General features: G+C 38.8%; 1 protein-coding gene across 2 annotated transcripts in view; it reads left to right on the top strand.

Moving 5' to 3' along the window:
• The window catches only part of LOC115217286 (dynein heavy chain 12, axonemal-like), a 432,620-nt gene that overhangs the window by 220,312 nt on the left and 195,311 nt on the right, over nucleotides 1–16,997 (top strand). For both annotated transcript variants that reach the window (XM_029786929.2, XM_036507253.1), the window contains 3 exons: nucleotides 405–935; nucleotides 5,831–5,976; nucleotides 12,531–12,742. In XM_029786929.2, coding sequence (XP_029642789.1) covers nucleotides 405–935; nucleotides 5,831–5,976; nucleotides 12,531–12,742 — 889 coding nt within the window. The remainder of the gene's footprint in view (nucleotides 1–404; nucleotides 936–5,830; nucleotides 5,977–12,530; nucleotides 12,743–16,997) is intronic.

Genomic DNA, 16,997 nt, shown 5'->3' with positions numbered 1-16,997 from the left:
AATGTCTTGTGAGGTGAATTTGGTGGACAGAAACAGTGTATACAGAACTCTGTATTTGTGTGTATGTTTGTGTGTGTGTTGCATGCATGGTGTGTCTGTACGTGTGCACATGTTTGTGTGTTTGTGTTTGTCCTCCATCCACTGCTTAACAGCAAATGCTAGTTTGTTTACATCATTGTAACTTAGCAGTTCAGCAAAAAGACACCAATAGAATAAGAATCAGGCATAAAAAAATAAGTACTGGGGTTGATTTGTTTAACTAAACCCTTCAGGGCTGCGCCCCTGTATGGCTGCAGTCCAATGACTGAAACAAGTAAAAGATAAAAATGATTAATGATCTTGTTTTTATTTGGTTTACACTATAAATGTCAATATTTTCTGACGGACTAATTTATTTCTTTCAGCCTCATATCATGCTTAAGATCCGGAACGAGTATCTGACCAATCCTGAGTTTGACCCAGCTAAAGTGGCCAAGGCTTCCTCGGCAGCCGAAGGTTTGTGTCGTTGGATTTCTGCCATGACAATCTACGACAAAGTTAACAAGGCTGTTGCTCCTAAAAAGGTGAAACTAGCCGAAGCCGAAAGTAGCCTGAAGATGACCATGGCCAACCTGAAAGCAAAGCAAAATGAATTAAAAGCTATCGAGAAACGGCTGGCTGACTTGAAAGATTCATTTAGAGAAACCAAAGAAAGAAAAATGAACCTGGAAAATGAAGTTGACTTGTGTGGCAAAAAATTAACACGAGCTGAGAAACTGATTGGTGGCCTTGGTGGGGAAAAAGACAGGTGGATTGCAGCAGCTAATTCTTTGCAAGATACTTATGATAACCTGATAGGAGATATATTGATATCTGCTGGAGTGATTGCCTATTTGGGACCCTTCACATCGGCATTCCGAGAGAGGTGCATCACAGATTGGGTGCACCTGTGTAAAGTACGTATTGTTGTTGTTGTTGTTGCTATTGCTGCCGTTGCTGTTGTTGTTGTTGTTGTTGTTATTATTAAAGGTGGCAAGCTGGGAGAATCTTTAGCACGCCGGTCAAAACGCTTAGTGGTCTTTTGCCTTTTGCTCTGTTCTGAGTTCAAATTCCACCAAGGTCGACTTTGCCTTTCATCCTTTCGGAGGTTGATAAAATAAGTACCAGTTGAACACTGGGGTTGATGTAATCGACTAGTCCCCCCCTCCCCCAAAATTTCAGACCTTGTGCCTCTAGCCGAAAGAATTATTATTATTATTATTATTATTATTATTATTATTATTATTATTATTATTGAATAAGTACCAGTTAATCACTGGGGTTGATCTAATCAACTTAATCCCATTGTCTGTCCTTGTTTGTCCCCTCTATGTTTAGCCCCCTGTGAGCAATAAAGAAATAAATTACTACTACTACTACTGCTACTGCTGCTGTTGCTGCTGCTGCTGAAGGCAGTTACCTGGCAGAACTGTTAGCATATCAAGCAAAATACTTAGTGACATTTCTTCCATCTTTGCCTTTGAGTTCAAATTCTGCTGCGGTTGACTGACTTTCACCCTTTCAAATTCAATAAAAATAAATTGAACAGTGGGGATCAATGTAATCGACTTACTCCCCACAAATAACTGCCCTTGTTCCAAAATTTTTATTATTATTATCATTATTATTATTATTATTATTATTATTATTATTATTATTAATATTCAGTAGTCTTATTTTTATCACATACTTTTACTGCACTACCGAGCGCAGCTCTGTGTGCCTTGGGTATGTGCTGTGGTTTGATGTGGTGCTCTTATTTTTACTGTATTGAATGTGTTTTACATAGGATGTGTGCAGTGCCTAGTAGTGCTTTTTTTTTGTATGTTATATATACTTGTAAGTCCTGTTTTTGTTATGTATTTGTCTGAATATTTTTTTATCATACCTAATGCACCTACTTTGATAGGAATTATTTCTGTTTTTAGACTCCACATTTGAGTTACTTCTATTTCCAGATCATTGTATTTTGAAAGTTTCTCCGTTTCTTTTAGAGAAACATTGTCATCTGTTGGTATTGATACATCAATTAGAAAACTGCTTTTTTTTTCTTGATGATCTCTGACAACTATATCCGGCCTATTGGCCTTAATTTCTCTATCTGTGTGTATTGGCATATCCCAGTGTGTGGTTGCTTTCTTATTTTCTGTGACCTTTTCTGGCGTGTGACTATACCATCATTTTCCTGTTATTCTGTAGTGTTGGCATAGCTTCCAGTGTATATAGATCCCAACTCTGTCATTATTATTATTGTTATTGTTGTTGTTATTATTATTATTATTATTATTATTATCATTATTATTATTATTATTCTAATTATTATTATTATCATGGATGATACAAAGTAGTCTCAAAGGTTTTCTAAAAGACTTTAGAACTAATCTAGAGACCTAGGAGAGCTTTACTGCTGAGAAAGCTTTCTGATGCAGTCTAATAGCAAAAGTATCATGGTGTCTGAGCAAGGCAGAAGCAGACAGGAGGAGAAGAGAGAAGCTGGGGAACCCCAAAGCCATTGGCACATTAGCAAAAGAAGTACTTACCTGCTGTCTGAGACTTTCAGATGTATCGGTGATATTGTGATCGTCGTTATGTTTATAAACGGACAAATTGGTGATGGTGATGATGATGGCAACCACCACCACCACCACCACCACCACCATCATCATCATCATCATTGTTTTTAATGTCCACTATACTTTGCTTGCATGGGTCGAACTGAGTTCATTGAAACTGACCCTCTGGCTTGATACCCTTCTTATCTCCAAAAGTTACCTGTTTCTAAGTAAGGCAATATTTTCCCATTAGCCAGACATATATATTCACAGAATATTGGAAATGAATGACACTGCTTGTATGACAGTGATATTCATTTACAACTATCATATGATCGTGATCTCAAGACAAGGAGATACACGCATACTCACAGACGTACAGGCAAGGAGATACACACTCATACTCACATGCATACATACATACATACATTATATACATACATACATACATACATACATACATGTTATTTTCAGGATTAAATAAAAAGACAACAAACAGAAAATATGACATACCTGTGTGTGTGTGTGTGTATGTATATATATATATTGTTAATCCAGACATGAAAACACAAAGAGAAAACACAACAATGCGAGGACGTGGAACAAGTATAGTGTTATTGGACGCTCAGGAAAGGAAAGAAAGAAGGAGGATTTAACGTTTCGAGCGGAGCTCTTTGTCAGGAACATAGAAAAAGGAAAGATCCAAGGAAGGGAAGACGGAGGAAAAAAATTGCCAACAGTACACACGTGACTAAATACACAAATGAACAGAAAACACAGAAGGTCACCAACTCTTCTTCAGTTATTGGCCAGAGGGTCAAAGTGCAATTTCGGCCATTATTGATAATATTGCTTCCACTCTGGAGGCACCGGCAAGAAACTTGCTGGGAACGGGACCAAAATATAACAAGACGAGACCAATAGTAAATAGACAAGGGACAAAACAATAAACAGAATAAAGGCTTAGGGCCACATGAAGACATATACAGTAAAGAAACCTTAGGGCTGCAAGACAAGACAAAAATGGGAAATGCAAAGGAGAAATGAAAGCTGTCCTAAAGGGCTATAAACATGGGAGGGGTAGAGCAAGGGGCTCAGAAAATCAGGACCAACCGCGTTAGGCTGTCACCGACTATGTGACAGTGGGAGGAGGGTAACAAAGACAGACAGCAGGAGAGAGAGAGAGAGAGAGAAAAGAAATCATCATCATCATCATCGTTTAACGTCCGCTTTCCATGCTAGCATGGGCTGGACGATTTGACTGAGGGCTAGTGAACCTGATGGCTGCACCAGACTCCAATCTTGATCTGGCTGAGTTTCTACAGCTGGATGCCCTTCCTATTGCCAACCACTCCGAGAGTGTAGTGGGTGCTTTTACGTGCCACCGCCTTGGGGGCCAGTCAGGCGGTACTGGCAACGGCCTTGCTCGAATCTTTTTACACATGGCAACGGCACAGGTGCCAGTAAGGCGATGCTGGTAACGATCCCGCTCGAATGGTGCCTCTTACATGCCACCGGCACGGAAGCCAGTTAGCAGCTCTGGCAATGACCACACTCGGATGGTGCTCTTAGCACCCTACTAGCACGGGGCACAAGTGCCAGTAAGGCGAAGCTGGTAATGATCACATTCGAATGGTGCCTTTTATGTGCCACTGGCACGGAAGCCGGTTAGCTGCTCTGTCAACGATCACGCTCATATGGTGCTCGTGCCCGTCATTGAATTTTACTTTGATTTTCACTTTATGGGGCTGGAAGCACTCCGTCGGTTACGATGACGAGGGTTCCGGTTGATCCGAATCAACGGAACAGCCTGCTCGTGAAATTAACTTGTAAGTGGCTGAGCACTCCACAGACACGTGTACCCTTAACGTAGTTCTCGGGGATATTCAGCGTGACACAGAGAGTGACAAGGCCAGTCCTTTGAAATACAGGTACAACAGAAACAGGAAGTAAGAGTGAGAGAAAGTTGTGGTGAAAGAGTACAGCAGGGATCACCACCATCCCCTGCCGGAGCCTCGTGGAGCTTTAGGTGTTTTCGCTCAATAAACACTCACACCGCCCGGTCTGGGAATCGAAACCGCGATCCTATGACCATGAGTCCGCTGCCCTAACAACTGGGCCATTGCGCCTCCACTTTTGACTTTATACATATATACAGACAGATGGATGGACTGGTGGGAGGATGAAGAGATGGATGGATCCCAACCATGTGGTTTGGAAGCAAACTCCTTATAATAAAATAACCAGGTGTTAAACAACACTAACAGTTATAGCCACCAAAAAGGAAGCCTTTGTAGGGTCGCACAACCTTCTAGAAATAGCAACCTAATTTTCCTCAAATTGATTTTAGGAAGAACACGTTGGTTAATGTAGATCCAAGTAAACTATGTCTGAATAAAAAATTGGGTAATTCGTTTTATCTAAGCATTGCTTTCAGGAATTTTAAAAGCTTGAACGCCATCGATCATAAGACTACTTGTTCAGGATTAACCCGGGGCTAAACAGCACCAAGAACAACATGTCTGGCTATAAATACAGAACAAAATATAAAAGAAAAAAACACAGAAAACACTAATGGAATATTAAAGCTACTAAACTACTCTGTCTACTCATGTATTCCCAAGCAAGGATTTCATTATACGTCAGAGAACCAGAATTGGAACCGTAATAGAACCAGACTTTTGAACACATAACACAGACAATAGCATTGTAAATAGACAACTAAAGCTGATATTGAATAGAATTATATTAACCGTCCTTTTTGTAGATAATTAAGTAGAATCTGAAGAATATTAGACAAATTCTTCTGTTATATGGACGCCATCAGTTCTGTAGAGTTGTTATTATGGATGAAATTTTTTTTTTGTATGTTTAATTTATTTTCTGTTTTGTACTTTTTTTTTATATGATCTCTTTTACATTTTTTATTTTTTTTGAAATTTCTTTCTTTCATGTAAAGGTCTGCATGACAATCAGGAAATATCAAAGACAGCACAAAGTTACACCATATATCCATTATGGCATTATGTTCTTGAATAAATTTGCCTAAGAATGTACATACAATGGCCCCCATTATCTCTTATATCGACCGTTTGTTGTTGTATTGCTTTATAAGATGCTGGTTACATAGAAATGAACTCCAATCATTGCTGGTGTAACTGTCCTTTTCCCTACTGATTCCAACATAAACCATTCTGTAAAAAACAAATATTCTTAATTTACTCTCTCACTCTCTGTCTCGTCTTTTTCATTCCCCATAGAGCAAATCGATTCCGTGTTCAGATGAATTCTACTTGAGTAAAACTCTTGGAGAACCAATCAAAATACAGGCTTGGAATCTTGCTGGATTACCATGTGATAATTTCTCTATTGAGAATGGTGTTATTGTAGCTAATTCCAGACGCTGGTAAGCTTTCCGAAAGTCTTTCATTTATTTTATCTTTATATAAACAGCTTAGTAGAGACTTAATATCTTGGCACGACCAAAGTTATTCACTTGTTGCTTTAATTAACGTACTTTTGTCCTTTGGATTGCTTCACGTCACAGACAAACACTTTCGCTCCCACTCAAGATTTTTATTAGATTTTATTTTTTCCAGCACCCCCACTACCATCGTCACTACCAACATCATCATCATTATCATCATCGTCATCGACACACCCACCACCATTACCAGTACCGCTGCCACCACCACCACTCTCACCGTCATCATCATCATCATCACCACTGCCATCATAAGGTCATCAGATTGACAGAATCTTTAAAGCATCAGGAAAAAAATGTCTTGCAGTTTTTTTTTTCTGGCTCTTTGTAATTCTGAGTTCAAATTTTGGTGTGGTCAACATTAACCATTCATCTTTCCAAGCTTCACGAAATAAACTACAAATTAAGTACAGGATTGCCTTAAGCATTCCAAGAATGCATTCTAGAAATGAACAGAATGGTTATGACTGAAAAGACTGCAGCCCTTTCCTCCATAGGTGTGTGGCTTGCTTGATGTATGAAACTAAATATATGATACTAGTAGTATCGCCCAGCGTTGCTCGGGTTTGTTTCAACCCCTTAGAACTTGAAAATTGTTAAAAGTTTTAGTTGAAAATTTATTTTTACCGCTATCCACTGGTGCCTCTGAGAAAAATAAGTTGACAAAAATACAGCTAGGGTCATAACGAATGTCCTCCTAAAATTGGAGCGACATGCGTGCTTATTTGTGGACATGCATAAATTACATTCACGTACACACACACACACATCCTGCCTTTTATATATATATATACTCATATATTTAGTTTTATTTCTTGTATCTGTGTGTGTGTGTGGTGGGGTTGCATGTGTGTACATGCACTGCATTCTCTCCTGGCTAAAAGATTAAAAAAAAATTACAATTTCCTTTAGCTCACACTATATCAGATTAAAAGAAAGGCATATTGGATGAAGTAATTCCAGACACACTAGACTGTAAAAATAGGTGGTAATGGTCATAACTGGAACTTGTTTATTTAACCAATCGTGTATTATTAAGTGTTGATTTAATCATATAAAACATGTGGGGATGATCTTATATTAAAGAAGATAATTAATTATTTCTTGTGAAAAGGCTAATCATTTTATTTCACTTAGGTGAAGTTCAGACAACGTTAATTATGGGAAAAGAATTTGAAAAATGAACGATTACCATAATTATCAAAAAAATATGTATGAATATGATGATTATAGAAATGAATTTGTAGTCATAATTATCAAATAAATGTGTGATTATAATAATTATAGAAAATAAACATGTAGTTTATAATAATAATGTTTGAATAAATGAATAATTATCATAATTCCTGAAAAATATGTGACAAGGTGATTATTAAACATGAATCATTGCTTCACTCTATGAGACTGTATTTAATGCCTAAAAATAATCCAAGCTTCTTTATGAATAAAAATTGTGGTTTTAGTCTGGAAACTGTTGCAACTTAACTTTGTCTAGCAGTGAAAATTTTGCAAATTTCAGGCTCATTGGTTCTTTCTAGTATTTATGAGATCAAGCTAGAGTTAGTTTAGAATTATGAGTGCATCAAATTTTGAGTTATAAGCAGTTTTTATTCAACAGCATGTTTCAATATATGAGGTGGTATAATATATCAAGGCGGCGAGCTGGCAGAAACGTTAGCGCGTCGGGCGAAATGCTTAGCGGTATTTTGTTTGTCGTTACGTTCTGAGTTCAAATTCCACCGAGGTCGACTTTGCCTTTCATCCTTTCGGGGTCGATAAATAAAGTACCAGTTTCGCACTGTGGTTGATGTAACCGACTTAATCCCTTTGTCTGTCCTTGTTTGTCCCCTCTGTGTTTAGCCCCTTGTGGGTAGTAAAGAAATAGGTATTTTGTCTGTCATTACGTTCTGAGTTCAAATTCCGCCGAGGTCAACTTTGCCTTTCATCCTTTCGGGGTCGATAAATAAAGTACCAGTTTCGCACTGGGGTCGATGTAACCGACTCAATCCCTTTGTCTGTCCTTGTTTGTCCCCTCTATGTTTAGCCCCTTGTGGGCAATAAAGAAATATATATGAGGTGGTATCAAAAAGTTCCTGGTCTAGTTCTGTAGCATGCTAACAGACAGAAGTACATGGTTGTGTGCACTGTGAGAGCAGTGATCTTCATGAGGCAGTGTGCCACTAGACTTCTCTGTGTTTACTTCACAAGTTGTGAAATTTGTGTTTTCGTGGTCACATGTATGCTGTTGTTGGCGATTTTGTCATAGACAAGAACAAAGATCCAATATGAAATTTTGCACTGAACTTAAGAAATCTGCTACAGAGACGTTGCGCATGCTTCAGCAAGCTTATGGCAATGAGGCATCAGGTTGCATGCAATGTTTTGAGCAGTATGGGGCACCTCAAAAGCGGAAGAACATCCCTAGAAGTCAATGAGTGATCTGGAAGACCTGCCATGAGTGTAACCCTTTGGAAATGGGTAGAAAATTCATCAGCTTATGAATGAGAATCGTTGGAGGACAATCAACAACATTACTGATGTTGTTGTTCTATCGTAGGCAATCCTAACATCTTAATTGATCATGCATGTCTCTGCCAAGTTTGTCCTTCACCTGCTGACCACAGACATTATTTACATTTGACGGATATTTGTCCCTCATCTTGTTTGTTGTTAACACAACATTTCAGCTGATATACCCTCCAGCCTTCATCAGGTGTCTTGGGGAAATTTCAAACCTGGGTTCTCATTTCTAAGATATTTTTCAATGTTGTTGTTGTTTTTGTTATTATTATTATTATTATTATTATTATTATTATTATTGTTATTATTGTTCAGGTCACTGCCTGAAATTGAACTTGGAATCTTGGGGTTAGTAGCCCATGCTCTTAACCACTACACCATAATAACATTGAAAAATACCTTAGGAATGAGAACCCAGGTTCGAAATTTCCCCAAGACACCTGATGAAGGCTGGAGTGTATATCAGCCGAAATGCTGTGTTAACAACAAACAAGATGAGGACAAATATCCGTCAAATGTAAATAATGTAAATAATTCCTAATCTCTTAAATATAGAACTGAAAGAACATTATGTTGAAATCTATCAAGATCTCTGTCAGTGTGTCGCTGATGACCCATCCTTCATGTCAAGGATCTTCACCAGTGACACGAGTTGGGTCTACAGGTACGGCCTTGAGACAAAGCAACAGTTGTCACAATGGAAGAAGCCTCCAACTCCATGACTGAAGAAAGCAAGACAGAACCACAGCTCAATCAAGAGCATGCTTTCTTTTTCTTTTTATTTTTCTTTTATTTGTTTCAGTCATTTGACTGCGGCCATGCTGGAGCACCGCCTTTAGTCGAGCAAATCGACCCCGGGACTTATTCTTTGTAAGCCCAGTACTTATTCTGTCGGTCTCTTTTGCCGAACCGCTAAGTGACGGGGGACAAACACACACACACAAACATATACGCACACACTTATACATATATATACATATATACAACAGGCTTCTTTCAGTTTCCGTCTACCAAATATACTCACAAGGCATTGGTCGGCCCGGGGCTATAGCAGAAGAGACTTGCCCAAGATGCCACGCAGTGGGACTGAACCCGGAACCATGTGGCTGGTTAGCAAGCTACTTACCACACAACCACTCCTGCGCTTATAATTTTTTTTTTTTTTACATCCACACATCCATTGAGAATTCGTTCCCCCCCACCTCCTGGGCAAGCCCATCAATCAGGAGTTCTGCTGCAATGTTTTGAAGTGTTTTGAAGGGAGGACATTCAGCGAAAGCGACCAGATCTGTGAAGCATGAAGAACTGGAATTTGGGAGAAAATGGAGAGGAGGACAGGCGGAATTCTTTCAAAAATTGGATTCTTCACGATGTCAATGCACCCTGCCACTGAACTCTCCTCACCTGTGGGTTTCTTGCCAAAAACAACACACTCACCCTATTCGCCAGATTTAGCACCTGCAGACATCCATTTCTCCCCCAAGATGAAAAAGGCAGCTTAAAGGTCACTGTTTTAACACCAGTATCGAGATCCAAAGCAAATCACTGAAGGTCGTCAACTTCATCATCATCATCATCATCATCATCGTTTAATGTCCGCTTTCCATGCTAGCATGGGTTGGACGGTTCGACTGGGGTCTGGGAAGCCAGGAGGCTGCGCCAGGCCCAGTCTGATCTGGCAGTGTTTCTACAGCTGGATGCCCTTCCTAATGCCAACCAGTCCGTGAGTGTAGTGGGTGCATTTTACGTGCCAGGCAAGGCTGGCAACGGCTACTATTGGTTGGTGCTTTTTACATGCCACCGGCACGGAAGCCAGTTGAGGCGGCGCTGGCAATGGCCACTTTCGGATGGTTCTTTTACGTGCCACCGAACTTGCTTATGGAAAACAACTTCCAGGCTAGATTTCAAAACTGGCAGCAATGCTGGGACCAGTGAATAGCTGTGCAAGGTGACTATTCTGAAGGAGATGATGTTAAAGCTTATGCAAATAAGTTATTTTTTTTATTAAACATAATTAGTCCAGGAACATTTTGATACCACCTCGTATGGTCAGACAGATAAGAAGAGAAATGTATTTTTAAAAATGAATTAATTCAGAGGCACCATCTGCATGATATACCACTGTTAAGTAGCTGTCAGCATGAGGCATTAAATGTATTGAACAATTATATAATCTCGCACTTCACCAACTAGTTTAACACCACCACTATCAATTACCACCCTCAATATCACACCCTCACCACCACAACTATCATCACTACCGCCACAACCATCACCACCACCATCGTCACCATCACTACTACCATTGTTGCCATCACCACCACCACTACAACTACCATCACCACCACTGCCGTCATCACTACCACCACAACCATCACCACTACTATCACTACCACCGTCACCACCGTCACCATCACTACCACAACCATTGCTATCACCACCACAGTTGACATTACCTGCTCCATGGGTGTCTTAAACAAGAAAGTTTACTGTTATAAGAAGCATTAAAACTGGATTCCTTGATCCCTCTCTGCTTACATTGGCATCAGCTGCGTCAGTGTCCAGTTTAGGAGTAGAGTCAGTAAAGGGCATGGACACCACCTCTTCTCTTTAGATTAACTCAGATATATTAGTGGTGGCTGTAGTAGTCACAAGTGTGGTGATAGTTGTAGCGGTGGAGGTGGTGTTGGTGATGGTGGTGCTATTGGGTGTCATGAGTGAAGTGTAAGTTGTAGTATTGGTAGTGGTGCTGTTACTGCTGGTGGTGGTGGTGGTGGTGGCAGTGGTCATGACAAGTATAGAGTGGAGGTTTTGTGTCTGAGTATAATGTCGATAGTCATGTTGTTATTTAGCTACACACAAATCCTGACTGACAAGACCTACGATCACAGCATTCCAACCATGAGCATCCCATCTGACTTGCACAAATTATATCAGGATTAACTGGAAAAAAAAGACAACAGTGCTGACTCTGTTTCCAAGTATTCTATGTCCAAAAGAAGAATTCCTGTCATTATCATTGGCATTATCACCCACACCATCATTACCATTGCCCTTGTCATCATCGTTGTCACATCCTCAACATATGTGTTTTTATCCATGTATGTATACATATATATATATATATATATATATATATAATATATATATGTATATAGCAATAAGAAAATGGAGGGGATCAATAGGTGGTTCATCAACTTTTAGACATTATATTATGTTAACTTATTTATTTATTTACTAAACTGACACCTTCACCCATTTAGTACACTAGGTAATGTAATTGCAATGCAATAAAAAACACTTGTGTATTAATAATTGGGTATTCTACCAACTGTATATTGGATAGATATTATCCCTTAGTTGGTTGGATTCACAACCTCTAACATTCTTGGAGTTATATATATATATACAAAGGGAAAGTTTACGAAAATAAACAAAAGACGAAGGCAGGTGGTATACAAACAAACAGATGTATTAGTATAGCGCTCAGGAATAGAAAAAGTCTTTTATGTTTCGAGCCTACACTCTTCTACAGAAAGATAAACAGAAAAAACAAGGAGAGAAAAAAGGGAGAGAAAAAAAATGTGTGTAGTAGCTAACGATCTATCATATATATATTACACCAATTTTAAATTGTAGAGCAACCTTCAGCTGCATAAAAATATAGAATTTAGTTAAATTCGAAGGATTCATTTGTATAGTTTTTCCATTAACCAAAATCACAAAGAGGATAAATAGATAGACAAAGAACATGTTTCATCAACAAGATTGATGTAATATTTTCATTGTTCAATTAAATGGAGTCGCATGAAACGATCGTACTGCATTACCTCTGGATATCCTTGTTGCTTATTTTGATTGTAATCACCCCATTTTGAATTACATGGATAATACCATGCTAAATTCTGGTGCCTTTTGTTCTGATTGTTGAGTATGTATTGTTTCTTCTTTGGCAGGCCATTAATGATTGACCCTCAAGGTCAAGCAAACAAATGGGTGAAGAACTCTGAGAAAAGCAATTTGGCCGTAATAAAACTGACCGACCCAGATTACATGCGGACTCTGGAGAATTGCATCCAGCTTGGCTATCCTTGTCTGTTGGAAAATGTCGGTGAAGAACTGGACCCATCTCTCGAATCTCTCCTGTTAAAACAAATATTTAAACAAGGTGATTATGTTTATTTCTTCATTTAAACCTTGTTGATCAACATCGTCATCATCAGCATAATCATCGTTTAAGATCCATTTTCCATGCTGGTATGGGTTGGATGGTCTGAATGAGAAATGGTAAGCTGGGGAGCATGCACCAAGTTCCAATCTGATTTGGCATGGTTTCTACAGCTGGGTGCCCTTCCTAACACCAATTTTCAAAAATTACTTACTTGTACATGCAATGGTGTTTACCTGGGGTGGATTGAGCTAGCTCTGACCGACGTGTTCACCACATCCCTCATGAATGCTGACTACATCCCATAGTCAAGGCTGTTATAGTAGGTGAAGTAGTGCTTCTGCCTGCAGCCCAAACATCAGCTTGTAAGTTTGACAAATTCCTCACTTGGAGAGCAGCGTGTCAAATAGCACAGATGCTGTATTCATAGTCGTTATCACGGTTGAGGTGTAGAAATTATGTTCTGTGGTCCCTGGTCATAGACATACACACTTTGGGATAGTGTGATCCATAGCAGCTATCTTACCATTGATTGTTGACTGTCGCAGAAGATTCGTTGACTAAGTCATTGCTGATTATCAGAGCCAGCTAGAAACACTAACTAAATCTTCCTCAAATCACAGCCTATGGTCTTAAAAAAAAAAAGAAAAGGAAGTAAATGTAACATTTTGGTTAATGTAGACCTTGATACATTATGTCTGAAAGAAAATAGACAGAGCTGGCACAGTTGGAATGTCCTTGATCGTAGTGCTACTGGGTCAGTAATGACTAAATGCCTGAACTGCAATGACATAAGCAATAACAAACACTATAAGACATGTGCCAACGATAAAGCCTCTACATGGTCATTCAATCTGTTAGAAATAACAGTGAAATTCTTTTGCATATCACATCTTATTCTCTTAAAAGAGCAAAAGGTCTATTAAATCAGTGGTTCTCAAAGAGGGTCCCTATGACCTTTAAAGGTCCATATAAGATTTTGTTGGTAAAATTTATGCGCAATAAATTGCTCATACTTCTACACTACATAAAATATTTTAACAATTTTTTAGATATTGTTTCTGATGATATTTAATTATAAAAATATAATTGCAGTTTTTAGACATCAAATGGCTATGAGATCCCACTCCTGAGTAAAATAGGAATCAAAGGGATCCATAGGCAAAATATGGTTGAGAACCACTATATTAGATAATCTAGTTACTTTTCCATCACCACCATCATCATCATCATAATCATCATCTTCATCATCACCATCGTCTTTTCATGCTTGCATGGGTCAAAAGAATTTATTGAGTCTGATTTTCTATGACTGCCATTGATTCTCACCTGTTTCCAACCAAGGTGTGTGTTGTGTGTGTAGTTTCCATCTACCAAGTCCTCTCTCGAAGCTTTGGTCAGCCCAGGGCTCTAGTAGAAAACACTTGGCCAAGGTGTCGTGCAGTGGAACTGAACCCAAGGACACGTGCTTGGGAAGTATTCTTCTTAACCATACAACCATGCCAATGGAGGCATGTGGTGGCTAAGTGGTTAGGGTGTTAGACTCATGATCATAAGATTGTGGTTTCAATTCCTGGATCAAGCGAGGCATTGTGTTCTTGAGCAACACCCTTTATTTCACATTGCTCCAGTTCATTCAGCTGGCAAAAATGAGTAATCCCATAATGGACAGGCATCCCATCCACATGGGTAATATATATCTGCAAGGGAAACCAGGAAACTGCCCCTTATGAGTCAATATGACTGAAGAAGGTAATTTTTACTTTTTCACTTTTACACAACCATGCCTTCTCCTGTACACTATGTCTGAAGAAAACAAGTTGGGATAATATAGTCATGGGTGGAATGTCTTAATTGCTTGATTAAGGCATTTTTTTTTTTAGTCCATTCAGCCAATTTTAGTCCCTTATCTCTGCACATTGCGGCCAAAATGTCTCTACTATTTGTAGGCTTGACTGCCCATGCTGGCCAATTGCTGGTTGGACAGGGTACTCTCATGCTTCATGGAGGTTAGCCCTACCTATTAGTATTTGGGTGGAATTTGAACTCAGTATACAAAGAGTTGAAACGGGCACCACAAGAATTCCAATCTGTCTTTCTTTTAAAGATTATAGGGTGTGGTTTTTAGGAAGATTTGGTTGCTGCTTCTTGGCTTATCTCATCCCAGTAAGCTGTGTGTGTGTGTGTTAATCGCTTAGTCAGGAGGAAAGGCTTTAGGAAGAGCATTATAATATAGAAATCATGCCAAAGATGACATGGGAGCTTAACTCATCCCTGTAGCTCACCAGATCTCATGGTGTCCAACCCATTCCAGCATGGAAAAATGGATGTTGAATCATGATGTGGATGATGATGATGATGATGATGATGATGATGATGATGGAAGTCAGTACCCTTGACCCTTTATGTGGCTTCTCAGATTAGGGAGAGGGAAGATTGAAGGTGACTTGATGCCCAGATTTGAATGCTTGCAAGTGAGTGAACTCTATTAATGGCAATGAAAGGGCCAAGCGACAGTGTTAAAACAGGCAATGGATTAAGTCTACCAACCAAAAAGGCCATGGTGAGATTGAACTCAGAAAGCAAAGAGTCAGAACAAATACCAAATGGCATCCAATCCAATGATCCAATAATTTTACCAATACACCGCCCTGTGATGGTACTTTTTTTTTCTTTTTGTATAAAAAGCAAAGTTGATCTTGGTGAGATTTGAACTCAGAGCTTCGAGATTCAAAGCAAAAACTGTAAGTCACTCTTCCCAATGCTGCAATGACTTTGCCAATAAAAGCATCAACAACAGCAATAGTTCCAAATAAACGTGTTTATTTATTGATTGCTTGGTATATATGACAGACCGTGTTGTTTGTATTTATTACCCACAATCCCACAGACGTTTACTGTGTTAATATATTCAAATGAACATTAGTATTAAAGCCATTACTGTTAGCATTTTTGTTTCTTTTTTTTTTTTTCCTGATTGAATTAATTGTAGCTTTGTTTGTTCTGTCTCGATTTCTATAAAACTTATTGAAAGATGGATACTTTTAATTACATATATAAATGTGTGCCCACTCATGTGTCGCTCAGCAACAGTTGTTATTGTCATCGTCATTCATTGCTGTTTCAAGTCAAATTTAATAACACTGGAATTCCATTAATTGGAGGTAGCTTTCAATTGTTCGTTTGTTCAACAAACTTTGGTTATGGTATAAGCTGAGCCACTTTTACATGCTTGCTTGGCATTCAGAACAAATCATATTCATGCATTACAGTTTATGCTTAACCACTTCCACAAGCGCATCATTAGAATAGCTCTCGGGTTCTATTTTGACTCCTCATCACCATCACGACAGCCAAAGAAGCAATGGAAAGATCATTTTGCTGCTGTACCAGCAAACATACTTTCTTTTGCTTCATGTGTACATTTTGAGATTGGGCCACTGCATTTGCATTATTTAGCTTTCAACCAAATTAATCAGTCTCCATTAGTGCTGATCAGTTGTTCTTGCAATCTATTGTTTTCTGATTTGAGTTCTCAATACAAGAGTGTCTTCAGTAGCATGCGCCCATTTTCTGTTATACATATTGGGAGTCTTGACTTGCCATCTCTTCATCTTTTTTAGTTCTGCTTTCTTCTTTATCCATAATATTGTTTGCATAGGTACTACAGTATAATATCATCGTCATTGTCATCATCATCATCATCATCATCATCATCATCATCATCATCATCATCATCTCACTGAGCTTGCTTGAATTTACTCATTTCAATCACATCATCCATTAAGATCCTGCATAGTGTAAAGAAAGTCAACAGAGTAATATCCTGTTTCCATGCAGAGCTGGTCAATCATGGTTTTTGTTGGACAGCTGTCAGGGTATCTATCACTAATGTCTTCTTGCTTAGCTCTCCACCAATATCATACAAATGAATGCATCTCTCCCTCTCCCTCCCCCTCCTCCTCTTCTCTCTCTCTTTCCCCAGTGACATCAATTGTTGCCATACAGTCTTTGTTTGGCCAAGTGTTTTTTTTTCCATGCGATATTCAGACAACCCATATTTTACAAGGGTTTAAGTACCATCACACTTGCCTCTAGGTATTGGCTGAACAATATTACATTAATGACTAATTACATCCAGGAATAATGTATTGTTCGTTAGGACAAAAATTGTCTCTCCTGTTTATTGTGATCTGGATACAGCTACAGTTACAATGGGGGAAAAAAATGCCATTTTCTCAATGTAAAAAACAGC

The sequence above is a fragment of the Octopus sinensis genome, linkage group LG11 (assembly GCF_006345805.1).
Source record: "Octopus sinensis linkage group LG11, ASM634580v1, whole genome shotgun sequence".
In the NCBI taxonomy this organism is placed as follows: Eukaryota; Metazoa; Mollusca; class Cephalopoda; order Octopoda; family Octopodidae; genus Octopus; species Octopus sinensis.
Note: the sequence above shows the minus strand (reverse complement) of the source record. Positions and strands in the feature narration are given on the sequence as shown.